Source organism: Coenobita brevimanus, chromosome 49 (genome assembly GCF_032717465.1).
Source record: "Coenobita brevimanus isolate Jiangsu-jjx chromosome 49, ASM3271746v2, whole genome shotgun sequence".
Lineage (NCBI taxonomy): Eukaryota > Metazoa > Arthropoda > Malacostraca > Decapoda > Coenobitidae > Coenobita > Coenobita brevimanus.
This window is the reverse complement of record NC_137002.1, coordinates 2,523,037-2,544,355: the sequence shown is the minus strand read 5'-3', so window position 1 is coordinate 2,544,355 and position 21,319 is coordinate 2,523,037. Positions and strand designations below refer to the sequence as shown.

The 21,319-nt window shown below is 40.8% G+C and overlaps 1 protein-coding gene across 1 annotated transcript in view; it reads left to right on the top strand.

Moving 5' to 3' along the window:
* Positions 1-18,037, top strand: part of Rbcn-3B (WD repeat-containing protein Rbcn-3B) — a 94,496-nt gene extending 76,459 nt beyond the window's left edge. The window contains exons 20-32 of the mRNA XM_080272021.1: positions 1,836-2,030; positions 3,350-3,477; positions 4,739-4,884; positions 6,940-7,144; positions 8,214-8,399; positions 10,931-11,099; positions 11,283-11,456; positions 11,637-11,770; positions 12,740-12,792; positions 14,662-14,932; positions 16,404-16,586; positions 17,250-17,354; positions 17,855-18,037. Coding sequence (XP_080128147.1) covers positions 1,836-2,030; positions 3,350-3,477; positions 4,739-4,884; positions 6,940-7,144; positions 8,214-8,399; positions 10,931-11,099; positions 11,283-11,456; positions 11,637-11,770; positions 12,740-12,792; positions 14,662-14,932; positions 16,404-16,586; positions 17,250-17,354; positions 17,855-18,037 — 2,132 coding nt within the window. The remainder of the gene's footprint in view (positions 1-1,835; positions 2,031-3,349; positions 3,478-4,738; positions 4,885-6,939; positions 7,145-8,213; positions 8,400-10,930; positions 11,100-11,282; positions 11,457-11,636; positions 11,771-12,739; positions 12,793-14,661; positions 14,933-16,403; positions 16,587-17,249; positions 17,355-17,854) is intronic.
* The last annotated feature ends 3,282 nt before the right edge of the window (positions 18,038-21,319 follow it).

Here is a 21,319-nt window from a genome sequence, read left to right as displayed (position 1 = left end):
GGGAAGGAGGAGAGGAAGGGAAAGGAAGAGGAGAGGAGAGGAAGGGAAGAGGAGAGAGAAAGAGAGAGAGAATGGAAGGAGAGGGAAGGCAAGGAAAAGAAAAGAAAAAAGAAGGGATGGGAAAGAAAGAAGAGAGGAGAGAAGGGAAGGGAATGGAAGGGAAGACAAGGAAAAGGAGGAGGAATGGTAAGGAAAGGGAAGAAGAGAGGAAGGGAAGATTAAAGGAAGGAAGATGAAAGAGGAGAGGAAGAGTAGAGTTGTGTAGAGAAGAGAAGAAAAGGGAAAGGAAAGGAAGAGAAGAAACGTAAAGAAAGGGAAGGGAAGAGGAACTAGGGAAAGGATGAGAACCAAAAGGGAAAGAGTAGAGGAAGGAAAAGGACAAGGAGAGGAAGGTAAGGGAAGAAGACGGAAAGGAAAGATGAGAGGAGAGAAAGGAAAGGAAAGAGAAGAGAAGAAAAGGAAAGGGAAGGGAAGGGAAGAGGAGAGGAAGAAATGAATCTGTGTGGGAGAGAAGTGGATTATGTAAGGTTGAGACCACACCCTCTCTCTTTCCTTCCCTCCTTTCCTCTCTTCTCCTTTTCTTCCCTCCTCCTTTTCTTCCCTCCTTTTCTTCCCTCCCTTCCTTTTTCATTCCCTTTTCCTCTCCTCCCATTCCTCCCTCCCTTCCTCCCCACTCTTTTCCTTCTTCCCTCCTTTCATTTCTTCCTTACTCTCATTTCTTCTTCCCATCATCCTTTTCCCTCCCCTCTTACAAGCAGACAATCCTTGAACATCTAACAAAAAATCTCTATGTATGCCTGCCTGAAGTGGCTGATTTCTTGCAGTCCACTGAGTTTCCATCCAGATGAACTTGGGACCACAACAACAACAGCAATTTCCTCTCTACCTCCCTTGTCCGTGTTCAACCAGCAGTACAAATAGACATCTGACTTTAAAACAACCATACTTTATACATTAACCTGGCCCAGATTTTCATTCTTTTACACATTATTTCAGGCAGCTCAGTGACAGGAAGGAGAGTGCTGTGACTACTGTCTGTAGCACTTTTTCGTTATTAGTGTCCTATTCAACCGTCTATATCGCAACAGCTTTGAATTCAAGATGATGAGATAGCAAATTTAGACCAAGTTAGAGTCTAAGGGCATATTGGAGGTTTTATTTGAGGGAAAGATTGTGATGATATTTATAGTTTGTTCTCCCTTTCCCCAGATGATTATATTCAGTTTCGGAGAGATTTTTAGAACATGAAGGGGTTAGATGTCTTCATTCTTTCATCCCTTCACTGCTACATATTATTGATGAGTTGAATACACTTGTCTGTTGATTTGAAGAATTCTAAAAAAATTTGTCTTGGGAGAATATCAGAATGTGTCATAAGATTGAAGGAGTTAGATTGGCTCTTAGAGGTTGTTTTTAGAGGGTGATTTGGACTAAATAAATTAATGATTTGCCCTAATGACCCCCACATAGTCAGTTGATATATAGTAATTCAGGGTTTCTTATTCTTCCTTTCTTTTTCCGAATCTCAGGCATAATTTGATGATTTGCCTTAATGACCTTTGTGTAAAGAACAGGCATTAGTCCCTTCACTCTGATGACACGCTTTTCATTTCATCATTTCACCACCAACCGAGTTTACTCAACCTGAAAAGGACCTCTATTAGTAGAAAGGTTTGTCAAGTCTTTATCGAACCCTCTCTTGTGTGAAAAACCTTTCAGAAGCAGAATAAATTAACTAGGAAATATGAAGAATGAAATCAGAATACGTCACTGGACTGAAAGAGTTAATTTGTCTTCTCCCCTGTCTGCGTCGTAACCTTGTCATACTCCCACAGATGGTGAGGGTGGAGGTCGAGTACAGTTGCCGCGCCATCTTGACGTGACGGCCCAGACCTTGCAGATTGGACAGATGGTGATGTCTCTCCTCCACTCCTGGGGCCTGGACCCCTCCCTCGACAACATCTGTGAACACACGCTGGGTCTCCTGAAGCCTCGTGTTCCAGTCTCCTATGGTCTCATTTCAAAATCTGGTATGTCATTCCCCCCTCCTCCCCAGCTTTATATGTTAACACTTTGGTAGTAATACTCACTGTCCTTATTAAATACATGCAAGGGCTGTATCATTCTTGAATGATGTGATGGTATTAGCAGGGGTGTTTTTTTAACGTCAGTAGGTTTTGGAGAAGATCAGTGAAGTTAGTTTAATGAATGCAAATTATCAAACTCTTCCTTGTCATAGCCTAGAATCAGACCTTTATCTTTTCAGATTGCAAATCACTTTTCAAACCACTTAACCACTTGCTGTTTAATATTTATAGCAAATAAATATTGAATGGCTATAATCACCCAATTTAAATCTTCCATCCATCCATCATCCAATCCTATGTTGCCCCGTGAGGAGTGAAGGAGCAGTATACTGCTAAAATGCTCTAACTTGAAGAATAAAACAATTTCCAGTCCAATGAGGCCACCAGTTCCTGACGTGTCTCATTTCTGGCCTTTTTGACATTGAGTGGCTTCGGCAGTCTTTATGCGGATCACTTTCTTTCTGGGCATTGAAGGTACCATAACACGGCCTTTTTTTTTTTTTTTTTTTTTTTTTTTTTTTTTTTTTTTTTACATTGAGCAGAAAAGCTGCCGAAGGCAGCCTTTAAGTGAGTTTTTTAGTGGTAAATTCAGCCATCGTCCACCCACTTGATGAAGTGGTCTATTTCGTCCTTCACCTTTATCATTCTTTTTCTGTGTCTTCCTTCCTCTCTTCCAATTTCTCCCATCTTTCCTGTAACTTGTACTCCTCTTTCCTTTTCAGGTGGCTTTACATTGAGTGACAAGCTAAATGGTCTCCTGTTAGCCAGGAAACCATTTACAGTGTTGGATGGTAACCATATAACCAACCCATGCATTTTCTTTACACAGCAACAAGTGGTTTGGTTGAGGGTTAGTGCCCATGGCAACAGGTGGGTTTGCGGAGGGTTAGTGCCTCTCCCCAAAAAACAGCTAACACAGAGACAAACGGCCACTCTTTACAGGATTATGGCACCTGGCTGTAGATAAATAGATAGAAATTTTTCCACAGATAAGGGAGTGTGAAACATTCCATTCAGTGATATGTACAGGTATTTTGTTTCAGTATTACTAGTAAGGTTTATTTATTTATGTATTTTTGGGGACATCTTATGAGGTTGGTGTAGAGAAACAAGGCCTTATTGTAGAAGTAGTACATTTTTCTTTGTTACCTGTATCTACCTGTATCTTTGGTTATTGAACATATGGCAGATTTTCATTAAGTAAAGTGGTAGAGATATATCCCTAGATGTTACATTGGTACTGTATTTTGTACGTGTTTCAGGGTACATGTCACTGTTCATGCCCACGTGGCATCCTGTGAAAGACTCAGACATGCCCCCCATCAACTTACCTCCAGACCTGGCTGCTGAATTGCCTCCAGAGATGGTCACCCTTGAACACCGCACACAGGTACTTGCAGAATTTACCTGTAGTGTAATGGAGCTATATTGTATGTTCTTAGGAAAGTACAAACATAAGCAATAATTGGTATCCTCCCAGCAGACAAAGCCATGGGTCATTTGTGTCTGTCACCTTCTGTTGTCTTCACCATCACAGTGTGAACTCACCCTCCTTTTCACCCTCTTTTGGCTTGTGTTTCACTTTAGGGGTAATGGGCAATTCATTGGCCTTGGCTTTGTCCACTGGGGGTGAATAGTTATTGTTTTCAAGTGCAGCCTACAGTACAGTACCTGTATACCTCTGTCATCCTATATTTCTGCTTACCAGTGAAGTATGAGACCTTTTCAAAGCCATGATTTTTTTTTTTTTTTTTTTTTTTAAAGGCATGAAAGTGTGTGTGTGTGTGTGTGTGTGTGTGTGTGTGTGTGTGTGTGTGTGTGTGTGCGCATTAACAATCCGACTTTTTTAAGGCTTGCTGCATCAGTATTGATTAGATTACTCGTAAGAAACTATAATTATACCCACGTACTGAAATTGTGTTTACAGTATAATGAAGTTAAGAGTTTCAGTCTGACATGGATACTTTATTTTTTGTTGTTGCATGACAGGTGCTGCCAATACAGTCAGAGATGTTTCTGTTATTAAAGTTAAATGCAATAATTTATAAGCAGCATGAATAAAATATAAAAATGCATCTCTGGGAAGGAGTTACTTGGGTATAACTTTAGAAGTAACCAACGTTACCAATTTTCATTATATTACGTCCCTGAACTATTCTAACTAAGACTTACCCTTTAAGCCTAGTTTCAGTTGGGGGAGCAAATTTTGTAGGGATAGTCATATAGTGACTTAGGTTAGGCTGTCGCTCAGTAACGGATGAATGTTGCGCCATATTGGCTGGTGCAGGCGTGTGCATTTGGTCTATGTCAGGCTCTACATCAGGCCTAGGTTAGGTTAGGTTTGGTTAGGTTAGGTTAGTTTGGGTTAGTTTAATGCAAAATAGTGTATTTTTAATTAATCTTGATCTTGATTTTGGGGGATAAACCCACTTTTGGAAATCTTACTCAAAATTCCAAAAGGGGGATTTTCCCCCAAAAATGAGGGTCAAAACTAATTAAAGCACAGTATTTTCCATTGGAAACCATAAAAAAAATAATAAAAGAAAATGTTGGTTACTTCTAAAAATTTACCGTTACTTGCATAGAAGAGCATAAAAAGAAAGGTGACATGTAATGAGTACTAACTGTTTATTTTTGTTGTTGCTTGGCAGGTATTCACAGGTCGGGGTCACTGGGAGGTGTCACCAGCACTGACCACTCACCACCTACTGGCACTGGTGTCAGTTGCCAATACACTTCAGGACATGAATGCTGCCACTCTCATACCGGAGCAGGAGAGGAGACGCAAGAATCATATGTGAGTACTTGTACCATATTATCAGTATCATCACATAATGCAGCTCGTAAACAGTTCACTACGTCTTTGCTGTAATATATCCCCTCACACTCACCTACTTGTCTCATATACCTCACTATCACAACACAGACAGCACTTCAACAAGAGATCTTTGGGAGTGCTCAGCATGTGGCTGCCACATGATAAATTGGTTAATTGGGCTGAAACATGGCAAATGGATTTTAATATTGATAAATTCAAAGTTCTAAATATTGGAAGTGAAAATGAAAAATGTAGTTATATAATGAATCATTCTCAACTCATGAATGTAAACCATGAAAAGGATCCAGGAATAATTGTAACAGATGATCTTAAGCCAAGTAAACAGTGCACAGAACCTATAAAGAAAGCTAACAAACTAGTTGGATTTATAGGTAGATCATTTGATTTCAAATAAGAAAATATAATACTTACCCTGTACAGTTCCTTGGTGTGTCCTTATCTAGAGTACTGTGAGCAGTTCTGGTCTCTGTATTACAGGAAAGACATTGAGAAATTAGAGAGAGTGCAGCGATGAGTAACCAAAATGATGCCCAGGCTGAGGAACAAATCATATGAGGAGCGATGATATGAGCTAAAGTTATTTAACCTATCAAAGCGCAGACTATGAGGGGATCTGATTCAAGTACTCAAAATTATTAAAGGAATCGATAATATGGATGTTGACAAGTACTTTGCCATTGATCGTTCAGACTGTGCTAGAGGTAATGGGTACAAGATTATTGGAAAGCATTTCCAGTCTAATGAAGCAAAGCATTTTTTCTTTAACAGGGTTGTTAACATTTGGAATAAACTGCCCAGGGATGTCGTTGATTGCAGTACAGTGGTGACATTCAAAAATCGCTTGGATAAGTATCTTGCTTCAAATCCCCAGCTAAACGCCTTCATGACTGAATAATAATGTAAGCTGTTTTTCTCTGTTTCAGATCGTGATGAAACTATAGCAGGGAAACACTATGTAATTAATGATACCTGTAGCTTATTGACACTTGTAGTGTATAGATATAGTAGGACAGAATATAGTTTACCACTTTTTAGTCTTTCCTATGAAAATTTCATGGCAGCTTTTCCATGCTGCATTGTGGTCCTTCTCATTTTTTTCTTTCCAGCTTCGACTGGAGGGCTTGGTGGGTGGGAGGGAGCCTTCTTGTTTTATTATCCTTACCTTCAACATGTAGAATTAGATATCATAGTGATAGTTTTCTCTGTGACAAGCAGTCTGTTGTTGTTTTCTTTCCTTTGTACTCCTTCATGCTCCTGCAGTTCATTGGTTTCACATCCAGATGAGCATGGGACCACCACAACTTAGGGGAGACCTCTTCAGTGAAGGGATTTATGAAGGCTGTCTCTATATCTAACCTCACTTAATGAGAATAACATTAGTGGCAGCAGGGATAAAATGAAAGTTATATTATCGTACCATGGAGGTGAATCACTTCACTATTCTATCTTTTTGTGTTTATTCCTGCCACTGTCGGATAATTTTGTTCATCTTAGGAGAGACTTCTGTTGATGAGGACAGAGAAGGATTTAGAAAATTGTGATAGATATGTGGTGTTTATGATACAGGGTATCTCAACTTTTGTCCATCCAGTTTATGTAGTTTTTACTCTACAGTACATAAGGATTTCTTAACATAGCACATGTAGATGTAAATATAATTGCTCATTTGTTTGTGTTTTGCGTATTATTTTAAGTATATTTATATTGTAGTTTTCAAAGTGTTTTAGCACTTTCTTTGGGGGGGGGGGGATTGGAGGGGGCAGTGTGTGAAAATTGGTACACTTGTGAGAGGAGCCATGATTCCAGGGGCTTTAATGGTGTGTGAATGAGTGTCAGGCTCATTTCATTGGGAATGCAGTTGATAGTTTCCCTTTTTTGTGTTTTCTCACATCCATGTTTTCTGGACCCTACCTTACCTCAAAACTTGGATGGAGGAAAATGGTCAGAATGATGGTGATAATGATAATTACAGCCCTTATAAATACTGCCCTGCTTTTCTCACCCATACCACAGCCAAAGCTCAAAAACCAGCACATCGTCAGGACAGCAGGAGGATGAGTTTGTACGTCAGCAGTCAGTCATCAAGCAGGGATGGTCAACACTCACTGCACTCCACACTGTCCTCCTCCCTGACTGTGTCGTGGCTGCCGGGGCCCCTCATTACCAGCCCCCCATGGTTGAAATTCTTGCACGCAGATGGCAGGACCGCTGTCAGGAGGTGGGTTCAGGAGCCACCATAATGTCAGTAACACTAGAGTCACGTGTGTAGGGAAAAACAGAGAAAATAATGGAAGTCCATTATTTCCCTGATGTTTTGGATTACACAGTGTTCGTGTTATCTGCAGATCAGTATGAATCAGTTACGTTTATCTGGTTCTAGCAACATATCAGTATGTACATTTTAGTATCTTTTATCTGGTAGACTCGCATCTTAAATGTCGAGACCAGCTGCCTAGCCCCGGGCTTCTATGCTCCTTGTGGGGCAGTGTAGGATTGTATGATGGATGGATGGATGGATGGATTTTATGCCAGTCTGCATCTATATACCGTATTGTGCATGCTGCTAATAATATATATCAGGTGTCAAGAGGTACATTATAGTCATTACTTTTATCAAACACAGCACTTCCAGAATTTTCTCTCAGGCTGGATCCTGTGGTCTGGAAAGTAGTGGTACCAATAGAATTATGGAGCTAACTTATAACCAGTCATGCTTTTGTCAGAGATATTCCATGACCTTTAACCTATTCAGCTCAAGGACATATTTTGTACTGTATTTTATTCTTGAAAATGGTAGTCAGTTTTATTTAGCTTTTGGGAGATATCCACTTTTTTTTTTTTTTTAATGTGAGGAAGAAGGAACCAAAGGCCTTGAACCCGCAAAATTGTTCCTTCCAAGAGAAAAACAAAATACAAGAGAGAGCTGAAGGAAGTATAATAGGGGATTTCAGATGATAATAATTCTTTATGGCACAAATATAACAATAATTGAACAACTGTGAGATGTGATTGTAGATGGGGTATGTTCAAAAGTAATGAAAAACTGGGATACATTGCAGACTCTTTTATAATCAATCTTTATTTTAAGCTAGGGATGTACTCTAAAATGTCCCAGCTTTTCCCATATAAATTTAGTGGAAATGGCAAATGTGCTTTACAGACAGCAGTCAGACTTTACTAAAATTTACAGGTCTTTATGAAAAAAAAAAACTTCCAAAGAAAAGCGGTTTATAACATGGGCTAACAGTATATACCATACTGTATATGTTTGTGAATTATTTCATCAGGTACGTGAGGCAGCCCAGGCACTGCTAAAGACGGAACTGAATCGGATGGGTCCAGAGGGTCGACAGAAGCTTATAGAAGCATGGTCCCCTCACCTGCCCTCACACACTGAGCCTCTCCCTGCTAACACCACCACACAGATACACCACCACGAACCACCACCCAGACCCGACCACCCCAAGGTTAGTGTGTCTTTTGTACGATATCCCTTTCTTTCTTTCATTTTTTTTTTTTTTCTTCCCATCCCTGCACCCCTCATCCATCATTCCTTTTACCTCCTTTTGTTCATCTTTCCCTTCCCTTTCCTGCCTTCCTTCCTCCCCTCCCTCTTCCTTGCATCCAACCTGTCTCCAGTCACTTGCCCTCATGTACCAAACCTCTCCCTGCCAGCTCCCACCACACAACCACCACCCAGACCCTGCCACACCAAGGTTAGTTGGTGTTTCCTGCATACTGTTTTCTAAATCTTACTTCCCTCCCTCCTTTGGCCTCCTTCCAGTTTCATCTTACTCCTCCTTTCTTTTTTCACACCTTCTCCCTTCCATTCTACTCCTTTCCCCACCATCACCTGACCATCCCAAGGTTAGTGTGGATTTTGCTTGACCACCTTGATTTCTGTCTCCCTCTCTCCTTTCTCCTCTTCCTTTCCCTCATGCTCTCTCCTTCTCCACTTATTCCCCCTCATTTTTCCACTCCCTTACTTGTCTTCTCCCCACAGCCACCCTATCACCACATCCTACTAACACCACCAAGACCCAGCCCTCTTCTGATTAATGGTCATTTTGCATTAACCTTAATTCCTACTCATTCCTCTTCTCTTCCTCCATCTTGTTGCTCTTTCCCTCCATCTTCCTCCTTTCTTCAGTCCTTGCTCCTCATATTTTTCCTGTTCTCCTGCTTCTCAACACAGTACTTATTTCCTCTCTACAACTTAGCCACCTTAAGGTTCAAAGGACCCACAGTAATGTGTTGACCATTGTACTTCATACTTCCTTCCCCCACCCTATTTCTCCTTCCTATTGTAGTGGGAAAAAAATCATTATCATCTGTCTATCTATCTACTACCAGACGCCTCAGTCCCGTAAGGGTTGGCCACAAACGAAACGTCTCCATGTTGCCCTGTCCAACGCCATTTCACTGCCCTGTTCCCAGCTTACATCCCCCTTTGTCATATACCTCTTCACTCCATCTCTCCATCTCATCCTCGGCCTCCCCCTCCCGCTCCCCCCCTCCACCTCACTTGCATACACTCTCCTCGTTAGTCTCTCACTTTCCATCCTCTCCACATGGCCGGACTACCTCAGCGTATTTCTCCTAATGCTTTCTATCACACCCACATCCACACCACAACACTCCTTCATTTGTCAGTCTGTCTCTCGCATAACTCCACCATACGTTAGGGTTGGTATCACAATACTATCATGAAGCGACTTTTTTTATTTCTATGCACACTTCCTGTTCCTTATCATTGCTTTCAAAGAACCAGCAACCTTTCTTCCCTGTTGTACCCTTTCAAGCACATCACCCTCCAAACTTCCATCCTTACTCATCACACTACCCAAGTACTGAAATGCACTCATTTTTTCTGTATCCTCCTTTTCCAGCCTCACTCTACATTCATTGGCTTCATTTTGCTCGAAGTCCATAACTTTATTCTTCTGTACATTCACCTTTATGTTCCATTTTTTACACATTCTCCCAAACTCATTCAACAAGCCTTGCGGTTCCTCTTCATCTTCACTTAATACAGTATCATCTGCAAACAATAGTACAGGGAGTTTCCAAACACTGCCTTCTCATTAGGGTTGCTCCAATATCCACTGCCCTACCTTGTACCTCTTTTATAACCCCATCCATATAGAGATTGAACAACCATGGGACATGACACATCCCTGTTTCAATCAAACATTCATATAGACAAATTCACCCAGTTCACTATCCAAATGCACTGCAACCTTAGCACCCTCATATAAACTCTTCACGGCATTCAACAACTTCCCATTGACTTCATGTATTCTTTTTATTTTCCACATTTCTTGTTTATATACCCTGTCATGCTTTCTCCAAATCCATGAAGGCTACATACAACTTCTTTCCCTTCTCCAGAAACTTTTCCAGAAAGACCCAAGAATGAATATCTGATCCACACAACTTCTTCCCTGCCTAAAACCTCCCTGTTCCTCTCCAATTAATTCCTCTGTTATTTCCTTAACTCTGTCAGTAAGTGTCCTACCGTATACTTTTCGTATTACACTAAGAAGCCAAATGCCTCTATGATTACCACACACTTCATTTTCCCTTTTTCCTTTCTACAGGGGAATAATTATACCTGACTTCCAATCCTCCGGGACTCTACCTTCCTCCCATGTCAATCTGCATATCTTCCATATCCATTCTGCTACTATCTCTCCCCCATTCTTCAGCATTACACCACACACTCCATGAATTCCATGGGCTTTCCCCATTTTGACTTTCTTCATTGCTTCCACAACTTCCATCCTACTGATTTCTTCCTCACATCTCACATTCCTCCTCCCAGCCATTCCTCAGCCACTTATTCACATTACTTTCATTCTCTGTGTTCAACAATTCCTTAAAGTACCCTCTCCAACTGCTCACTTTTTCCCTCTTCTCCACTTGCAGTCTACCATTTTTATCTTTCACTCCCGAACTTACTACCTAGTGAAGAGGTTAATGGCCAGGTTTTCCTAATCTTCAGGCAACATCAGCCAACTCTACTGCCAATGCCACCACCAACGGCACTGCAGGCAACCCGGGAACCAGTGGAGGGGCAGGAGGGGGCAGTGGAGGAGGAGCAGGGGGAATGGAGAGAGGCATTGAGGCACACCCACACCTTGATGAAGATCACTATGATGAGGAAATGGATGGTAAGTGCAACATCTTTCACGGAATTGCAGTATGCTTTACATAAGGCCATTTTTCTTCCTTTCTGTTTACATTTTATTGGCATCTTCTCACTCCCACACCTCCTGATAATCTGGTTCTGATATCTTGATAATTAAACTCTTATTTCTCTTACCTACATGAACTTCTTAACCCAATCCTCTCAGACATGTACCGAACCTCTGTCGTTGCCGCCTGCGACACCCGGCGAGAGATGGTGGCACAGAGTGAGAGCCGACGAAAGCAAGACACCGCCATCATACTGCTTGGCGTGATTGGGGCATACCACGGTCAAGACTCGGCCGAGGGCTTTGGACTTGGAAATCTGGCCATGATGACAAGTAAGTATGAGAGACAATGGTAAAGAATATTGAAATTGGGGATAAATGTGGGGAAACTGGCTGAAGGTAGGCACAGAAACACAGGCTCAGGGAAAGATTTGGTACTGACTGTGATAATATAGATGATGATGATGAGAATACAGTATATCTCTCACAGCCATCCAACCTCCCAACCAACAGGTAAAGCCCTTGCGTATCGAGTGTTGGCCCCGCCCTCACCCAAGCTGCCGGCCCACATTCCCCTTCGACGTGCTGCCATTGACCTCATTGGCAGAGGGTTTCCAGTCTGGGAGCCATATCTGGATGTGGCCAAGGTGGGAGTTAGGTGTACAGGTTTAATTTATGTTTAGTTGTGGTTTATATATATTATTGGAAAATATTTATTACTGATCTTAGTTTTTATTTATTCTGAGAGTGGCCTATGTAACACTATTCCGGGCTGATGAAACACTAACTTGTCATTTGTTGGCCAACTGATTCCGGGCCAATGATGTGTCATTTGTTGGCCAACCAATTCCGCACTGGTGCATCATTTGTTGGAGTGATTTTTCATGACGCAAATACATGGCACAGCAATTTGTTGAACACAGGCACCAGATCTTCATTTCGTTGGAAACTCACCCCTGACCTGGGAACTGGGTAGAAAAGTTACACAAGGCTTGCCCGGAGTAGTGTTAATTGGTCATACCTTGGGTAATTGTAATATTGTACTTATTTTCATTTATTTATTAAAATTTTTTTTTTCTCCTTGGACCCAACCTTTCTCTACCTGTAGGTGGGAAGAGAGATCTGGATGATGATAATGATGATTTGTCTTTACAGTTCTCTTTCTGATGTGTTTTCTCTAGATGCACAGTTTTTATTTTAATTTATGAATTAGTGATATGCACTTTCATTACATTTTAAGCTTTCCTCCTGTCTTGTATTCTCTGGGTGTACAGTATTGGTTTATATTTACCAGTATACCATTTTTTTTTTTCCTATCCTTCAGTCCTGTTTTCCTTAGGTGAACAGGTATTGTATATTGATATATATATATATATATATATATATATATATATATATATATATATATATATATATATATTGTATTTAAAGTTCTCCCTCAGTTGTTGTTTTCTTTTGTTTACTGGACCTAACCTCACCCAGTTCTAAGATGGGAAAAGGAGGTCAGGATGTTGATGCTAATGATGGTTTACCAGACTATACTGCAGTTTGCATTACTAATTGTGAAGCCATTTCTTTGTGACAGTATGGTGACTTTGTGAATGTTTTTGTCCCAGATACTGCTTGCATTGTTGGATTACTGTGCTGACACCGATCGTCTGGCTCCAAGGTGAGTCTTCTGTAGGATTGTATTTTGGGGGACATAGATGGCTTCATAGCTCCACTTCCTTATCAATTTAATTTGTATATTGCACCCATCCCATGTATGGTGTGTATATTGTTTTGATGAAGCAGCTTGCGTGAGTAACCTGCAAGAAGATATTGATGTGTAATATGCAGAAATATCACTAAGAAAGAGATGCTAAGAAAGCTTCAGAGTCTCTTTTAATGCAGTGGTTACTCAGATTTCATTTATATTCCTTATTCAGATATTCTGTATTACAGTTATTTCGCTTGAAGTTGAGTCAGTATTTTCCCTTTAAAGCTGCTCATGGTTCATTACAAAGTTGTATGCAATCAGAATAAGGATTATTATTATTATTTTTTTTTAGCCCTTTCATCAGTAGCTTTAGGCATTTTCCATGTCATTTCACTTATAAGTAGCCATTTTTCATTGCACAATCAAGATTATAGCTTTTTCATCCAAGTATGTAATTTTTAAACTATTTTTGCTGTGGTTAGACTTGTGCCTACTCAATGTAGTGCTGCTCTCGGGTGTCTGCCCTTTCCTCTCCTCCATCCTTCTTTCCTTCCATCCCCTTCTGTCTTTCTTTCCTTCATTCTTTCCTCGTCCTTCTGCCTACGGGTGACTGTACACTCCCTCTTCTGGCTTTCTTTCCTTCATTCTTTCCTCTTTCTTCTGCCTGTGGGTGACTCTACACTGAGTGACAAGCCAAATGGTTTCCTGTACACCAGGAAACCATTTACTACACTGGGTGGTAACCATATAACCAGATTTGGCGCCTGGTGGTTTAGTGGGTAATTACGGCACTCCAATTGGATGGAGCTGGTGAAGGTTTATGTCCAAGGGATGAGTGAGGCCGGTCACTCTTATCTTAAATGTCAGGACCAACTTGCCTAGCCCTGGGCTCCTACGCTCCTTATGGGGCAACATAGGATTGGATGATGGATGGATGGACGGATAGACTTGTGAGGTGAAGCCAGGATTCAGGGGATTTGCATGGTGTGAATTTTTATGTGGCTTATTTCTCATCATACTTCTGGTAGTTGTCCCTGTTTCATGCTTTCCATTTCCATGTTTCTGGACCTGCACCTTTGGATGTGAAAAAAGTCAGAATTATAGTGATGGTATATCCAGATGATTTTTCATCATAGAAAGAGTTTTTCTAACTGGAGAAATTAGTTTTACCTTCATAAGCCCATTCGGTATGACAAATCTCTCCTAAACTGATTAAAATTGTCAAGAAGTTGCATGAATAAGTTGTAATAAGATGTTTTGGAATGTAGGGATTTCATACATGTTGTGCCTGGTAGAGATAAGTACTGTACATGTATATACTGTATGTTACTTGCTCCTCGTGGGGCAATGTAGGACTGGATGATGGATGGATGGATGGATGGAAAAAGCCCTGGCATGTTTCCTGTTACCTGTTTTGTCCTCCTTCCAATAACCCCTTTCCTCCCTGCCAGTTACTCACCAAACCCCCTATGTCCCCTTTCAATAAACTACTTATGGCCTCATAGTAATTCCCCTGCCGATTACCTAATGTACCCTTGTGCCAGCCATCGACTAAAACCCCATGTCCCATTCACAAATAACATAAAATATGCACTGCCCTTAATCCCAGATGCATTTTCCTGTTGCATTTTTTCCACTGCCCTGACTGTTATTGTGGAGGCATCAAGCCCCCTACCGGTTATCAACCAAAATCCTATGTCCCATTCCCAAACAGCATGAAGCATGAGATGCCTCCTCTTCATTATAACCCTCTCAAGCCCTCAGAGTAATTCCCTTGCCCTTGAGTACCAAACCCCCTTGCCAGTCATCAGTTTGAACGCTATTTCCCATTTCCAACAGTATGAAGTATGGGCTACCTCTGATTCCTGAGGCAGATTCCTGTCGCACAGCCTCTAATGCCCTGACCCTGATTGCGGAAGCCCGACCCCCTGCGTTCATCACCACCATGGCAAGGGAGGTGGCCAGGTTCAATGCCCTACAGCAAAATGCACAGAGCCTCCAGCTGAACATACATACCAATGTACTGTACCGCGCCAAGACAGAGATACTTAGGGTTATGGAGTACCTCATTGTTCACAAACGCTCACACATTATGGATCTTATGGTTGAGGTGAGGCTTTGCTGCATTTTCAGTTTTATTTTAGTGATTAGAACATACCCCTGTTTGAGTGGCAGGTTTGTATATGTTTGATCCCCAGTAGGTTTTTCAGCCATGTTATGCAGTTACTTATGGTTATGGAGTGCCTCATGATCCACAAGTGCTCACACATAGTGAATCGTTTGATGGACACGAGGTTTGGTTGAATTTTCATCACATGGTGGATCGTATGGTGGACATGAGGTTGGGTTGAGTTTTCATTAATATTTTAGAGGCTCGAACTCCCCAGTTGGGGTAATGGCCTTGCATAATTTTGATTCCCAAGAGATGACTGGAGGTTTTTCAGTCATCTGATGCTGAGATATTTAGGGTTATGAAGTACTGTACCATATTGATACTGTGGTTGAGATGAGGTGTGACAGCATTATTATTATTTTTTTTTTTTCTTCCTTCCCCCTCAGTGAAAAGATGTTGGCCCAGTGAATACTGTACAGTTTTTTTTTTTTTTTTTTTTAAACAGTAAACTCAATTATCTGGCATAATTCAGTCAAACCATATGCCGGATAGGTATTGCAAAATGCCGGATATTGCATAGTACCCCCATCGGCTCAGTATTCAGCTTCGAGCTGGATATTGCATTAGAGTCTTAACTCTTACTTAAAAACTTTCCCAATAGTAAAAGATGGTTGTTAAGCATAGAATTCAATAAAGTAATGATTAAATACTGTAATACAGTATATTGCATAGGCCAGATACATCCCGCTTCGGTGCTGGATTTTGCATTAGTAGAGCCAAGCCAGCAGTGTGGGATGTTGCGTTGGGCCGGATGTTGCGATGACGGATAATTGAGTGTTTACTGTAATTGGTTAGAAAAAGTGATAATCTAGTGGATACAAGAATAGGTTGGTGATAGTATTTCTATTCCTAGCATATGTTGAAACATTGATGATTTTAATATTATAGGAACAATTTTCTTGATTTTCTGTAAGGCTCACTATCTGTTATGTCCAGTCTATACTGTCACACCCCAGTTCTGAATAATGTATGACAAGCATGTCGCGGTACATTACAGCCATTTGGTAATATCTGTTTATATATTCATAGGGTTCAACACCACATGCCAGGGGATACAAAAGAAAAATACTACCCACATAAAGTGTTGGGAGCTGGAGTCTACAAGACTTAACCTTTTGAATGTGTTGTTGTTTTCATGTGATAATATCACACCCTATGCTTTGGATGCAGTCATATCTCATATCTCCTATTACAGGAAGGTGGAAATAATACCTTGGTCTTCATTTCTTCCCTGATTCATGTCCCAAAAGATATTGGAGAGCCGTGTTTTGGATTTCCCGTAGCTGTCTGTCGGAACATGAACCAGAGCTTGGTACATCAGAAGAAAAGAATAATAATGTGCTTCATCTTAGGATGGAAAAAAAGACATCATCATATTGAAAGGTTTAATTCCCACATCTTCATTCAGGTAATGGACATTGTGCTACACTGCCTGGACCCGGGTCACCTCAAGAGCCGGGGTCTGAGTGAGGTGTTCCCGTCCATCTGCAGCTTCCCTCAGGTGTCACATTGTCCCCACACACGACGCATTGCCACCGGGGCAAAGTCAGGCACCATCGCTATGTATGAACTCAGGCTCAACAAGTGCCAGGTCAGTCTGTGTGTCCTTGTGCTTGGAGGCTTAAGGGCTATGGGACTGAGCAGGGAAAGGCTCATGATTGCAAAACAGTGAGAGCTGCCATCTAGTGAAAAGATTTACACATGTTAGCATGGTCAGTGGTCTCTAAATCTAAACATACCTGTTCGAGTAGTATTAGAGCTATGCTTCAGGATGAGAATTTTTTTTATATGTTATGTAAGGGTATGCTGACTAAGGATGATAGAAGAGAAAGTGTCAATCTGGGTGTCAGTGACTTACAATGTGGGGAGGAGTTTTGTTACCTGGGGACACATTGAGTACAGGAGGAGGAGTAGAGGATAGCTCCATGCATGAGAAGTGAAAAGAAGAAATTTAGGAAATTATTCCCTTTTTCTTTTATAAAGGTGCTCTTTGTACACAGAGCACTGTTAGCAAATGTGTGAGAAATATTATTCTGTATGGCAGTGAGACTTGGCCTGTAAGAGAATACAAGCAGGTTGAAACACACACAAATGGGAATGATGAGATAAATGAGTAGTATGTCACTGAGTGACAGGTATGTTTGCTTGTTTGATGTGTTCATGCATGAGTACAGGTATGTGCATTGTTGTGCTAAAATATAAGTCTTCTGATATCAGTTGTATTATTGTAAAAAATTAACTTATACACCTCCAGATGATTCCAGCTCATGGAGCACCAGTGACGGCACTGTCTTTCTCCCCTGATGGAAAGTATCTGGCTTCCTATTCCATGGCAGAGAACAAACTGTCCTTCTGGCAGGTGAGGCAGTGCTCATTTTGACAGTACAGCATAGTGAATGAAACACATACCATACAGTATTATAGCTTTATTTGAAATTTCCCTGTCCTCTTTGCAGACATCACCAGGTGTGCTTGGCCTGAAGGTTTTGCAGACCAGGTGCAACAGTATGGAGGGTGAATTAGTGCTCTGTAGCTTCCTTTTCCTCCCTGCAGATTTCACTGGGCATGTTTGGCCTGGGAGCATCACATACAATTGCAGAGAGAGGGAGAGAGGAAGTGAGGGAGAATTTCTTATCATAGCTTTCTTTCCCTCCTTTCAGATATCACCGGGTGTGTTTGGGCTGGGTGCATCACAGACCAAATACACCAAGACTTCTGATGTATAATCCCAATGCTATGCATAGTAAAAGAGAGAGAGAGGGAGAGAGAGAGATTGATTAATTGATTGTTTGATTATGCTGACCAGTGTGAAGACTTTTTACTGATCTGTATTGTAGCTTCTCTGTGTCCTCCTTTCAGACATCATCGGGTATGTTTGGTCTGGGTGCATCACAGACCAAGTGCACCAAGACCTTCTCAACAGTCCCGGTGCCTGATATAGTGCGCCTCAACCCACAACGCCTCCCTAAGCTGGTCTGGGTTTCCAACAAGTCCGTCATTCATATGATGGCTGACGGCACCGAACATAGGTTTAATGCTTGAGTCAGTCGGGGTTCCTCTTAGGCCTTCGAGGTCCAGGGTCGGTATTCACAGATAAACCTACAGTCAGTTCCCTCTTGTAACTCAGACTTTAATTTATGGAATAGCAAGATGCATGGGAAGTTTGTGTACCATATTCCTCTTTCTTTATCCTTCCTGCAGACTCAGAAAATAGCTCATGATAATTTCCTCATAACTGAGATTAGTTTTTACAGGTAGGACAAGAAAATGAAGTGTTTTTGCACTCTTCTCTCCTTGTCCTTCCTGCTAAGCCCAATCTTGGTTACAAAAGGTAGTTGATTGTAAGTATGTTTGTGCATCAAGGCCCAGTATGGAAGGTTGTGGGAATTATATTTGAGCCTCTTAGGTTAAGTGTGGAAGGTTCGACTGAGTTAAGTTCCAGAATGTTTGCACACAAGGACGTTATTATTTAATAGGTAAATTCTAATACTTTGGCCATAGAGGCTTAGCTGTCATATTGAGCAAGTTAATATGTTAGGTGGAGTTGGGAAGATTTTACTCTGAGGCAAGTGAAGAAGTATTCATATATGCAAACATTAGGCTTTGTTGGCCAGTATTGAATTGGCTGCTACTGTAATATTCTCTGACTGTTTTCTAAGGAATACTGATGTGTGTTCTTGAACCTCCCCACTGAACATTGTTGTTATGGTAGTCATTAATGTGATAACTCTAGTGTGCTTGTTCCTTAGATTACAGAAGGCAAGGTGGGAAGAAGAGAAGAAAATGAGAGGGAAGATGGTTGGATATATGAGCAGATAGAGCAAAAGAAAAGAAAGTACTGTACTGTAAGTGAAAGTGCATTATTAATAGCGAGAGATGAGTAGGTAGGTAAAGAAAATTTTTCCCTTTGACTGGTGCATTTTTCTTGGCATCAAAATCAATTGGTGTTAGCATAAAATATATTCTTAGCTGTAGCAGTGATGAAGAAAAGTTATTAGAGGTAGTTTTCGGAAGCCAAAATAAATTTTCTGCCATAAGCCTAAATAAAATACCATAAGTGCACCAGATAATATGCAAAGGGTAAAGGAGTGACCATGGAAGAGCAAAGAAGAGAGTAATGGAGAAAGTTATTACATTATACAGTAATGAAAATGCACAAGAATAGTCATTATCATATGGTAAAAATGATGAGGGAGAAAGGTCCACAAGATGACAATAATGATGATGATGATGAAAACTGGCAGTGTGTTTTCAGTGCTATAAAGCTGTGACAGTGACATCATTCATATTTAAAGGGAAACTGCAGATGTATGATATATTCAAAAACCTGATTGTGAGGTGCAGCACTTGTGGACAAGAAAGAGAATATTACCAGAGTGTAGCAATGCCTTCTCTTTCCCTGGTGAGTGTAGTGGAGAAAGCAGTAGTGACAAATATCACTATAGTCCATTTATTTTAACTTGGCAAAATGGTGGCATGCCCCCACCTTGAATGCCTAAGCTGTGATTGGGTGGTGTGAAGTTGATAGTGACACTAAATGCCAAATATAATGAAGTAATGAGGAGCTATGGCATGAAAGGTAATATCAGCCAATCAGCTGCAATGGAGGTGGGGCATATTTGTCAGGAAACTTAAAACGGACTATAGAATGATGGTTCTCTCTTCTTGTTGGTCTGTGTATGTGTGAGAATCCCTGTTCATACTCCTCCAAGTGCAGTTCCCCTCACAGAGACTTAGAAAAAAGTAGTAGAGTTCTTCTATAAATGGAGAATGCAGAATGCTTCGTCCTTTAGTCGTGTGGGAGTGCTGAAAGAAATACTGCATACTCTGCTCAGTATGGAAGTGAAAATATTATTTGACTTGTGTTAAAGAAGAGCAGATTGGACACTTCTTCAGTTTTGCATTTTTCTTGTACAGCTCTGGGCCTGGGTTTACAGGGTTTACAAATAGTTTCAGTTAATTCCCTGTTGTACCTGTGATTTGTTTTTGCAGAAGGAACAAGACATATTGAAAGATTCCATGCTATCCTTTCCTTGTCCATCATAGAAAAGCAAATCATAGTTAAGGCAGGTAATTGGTTTTAAGTTTGTGAATCCAGGCCCAATGTCCTTCCCACCCTTGTGGAAAAAAGGGGAAACTGGGTTTGGATAACGTTGGTATGAAAGCAGAATCATCTGGTGTGCGAGAAAAAGAATGATATATTTCTTTAAGATGCATTTAGGCTGAAATTTATATTTCATGCCTGAATTAGGAGAAGTATACCCACAGAGGTAGAAGTTGGTTATTCAGAAGATGCAACAATTTTACCTGGACTTGGACACTCATCAGGTTGTATCTCTGAATAAGCAGCTGTTGTTTATGTTGGTACACTGTATTTCTTCAATTTGAACCATTCTCAGCATTGTGAAAACAAGGTTCTTGTTCTAAGTGGCTTTGGAGATTTTTTATTGCCTCTCCCTTAGTAGTTTCTTGTGCACACTACACCCCAGTATCTTCTTGCATGTTTTTTTATGCACACAGTGGTGATAATAAAATTATATAATGTACATGCAAGAGAATGTTAGGATGTAATATGCAGCTTAATAGTCAGAGAAGAGGTGGTACGAAATTTTCTATTCCACATAGAATACAGCCCCAAGACACATGCCTGAACTGTGATCTTAAGTTTGTTTTCTTTCCAAGTGGGCTGGGGCTCCTGCAGGTGACTGCATGGCCTGTGTTGTACAGTTGCAGACAGTGATATTGCTTCAGTTTTTATGTTTGTCTGTCTGGTTGTTTATTAACCTAATCATCTTTACATGGAGCATGAGGGTTCCCATAACAGGAAAAGGAAGTTATTCAAGCCAAAGAACTACTGTATCCGACAACTCTCGATGAGGTCCACCACATGTTCATTCATGCATCATTCAAACCTTCAAAAATTTCCACTTTTTAGTCCAGCCATTATAAAACAGGTAACAACATATCTTAAAAAAAAAAAAAAAAAAAAAATCCAGGTTTTAGAATTTTGTCCTCATTGTTGCCATAAATTGTAGTGAAGTTTAGTCAGTATTTTTGTCTGCAGCTGTGCCGCTTGTCCTTCCCACTCAGAACAACATGGCCTTACTTAGCCTGTCTAGCTATTCTGTTGGTGGTGGTTGTCATACTGCATGTCTGTTCATTCATAGTTAAGTACCTTGCCTCTTCACATTTTGGTATTTTTTACTCCTCAGTGCACCTTTTGCTAGTGTGAGTCTTTGGAAGTAGGGCAAGGTTGGGTGTGGTAGCATGAAATCAGTAGTTGTGTTGTAATATTGCAGTTCAGAACATCAGCATGACTTTAAG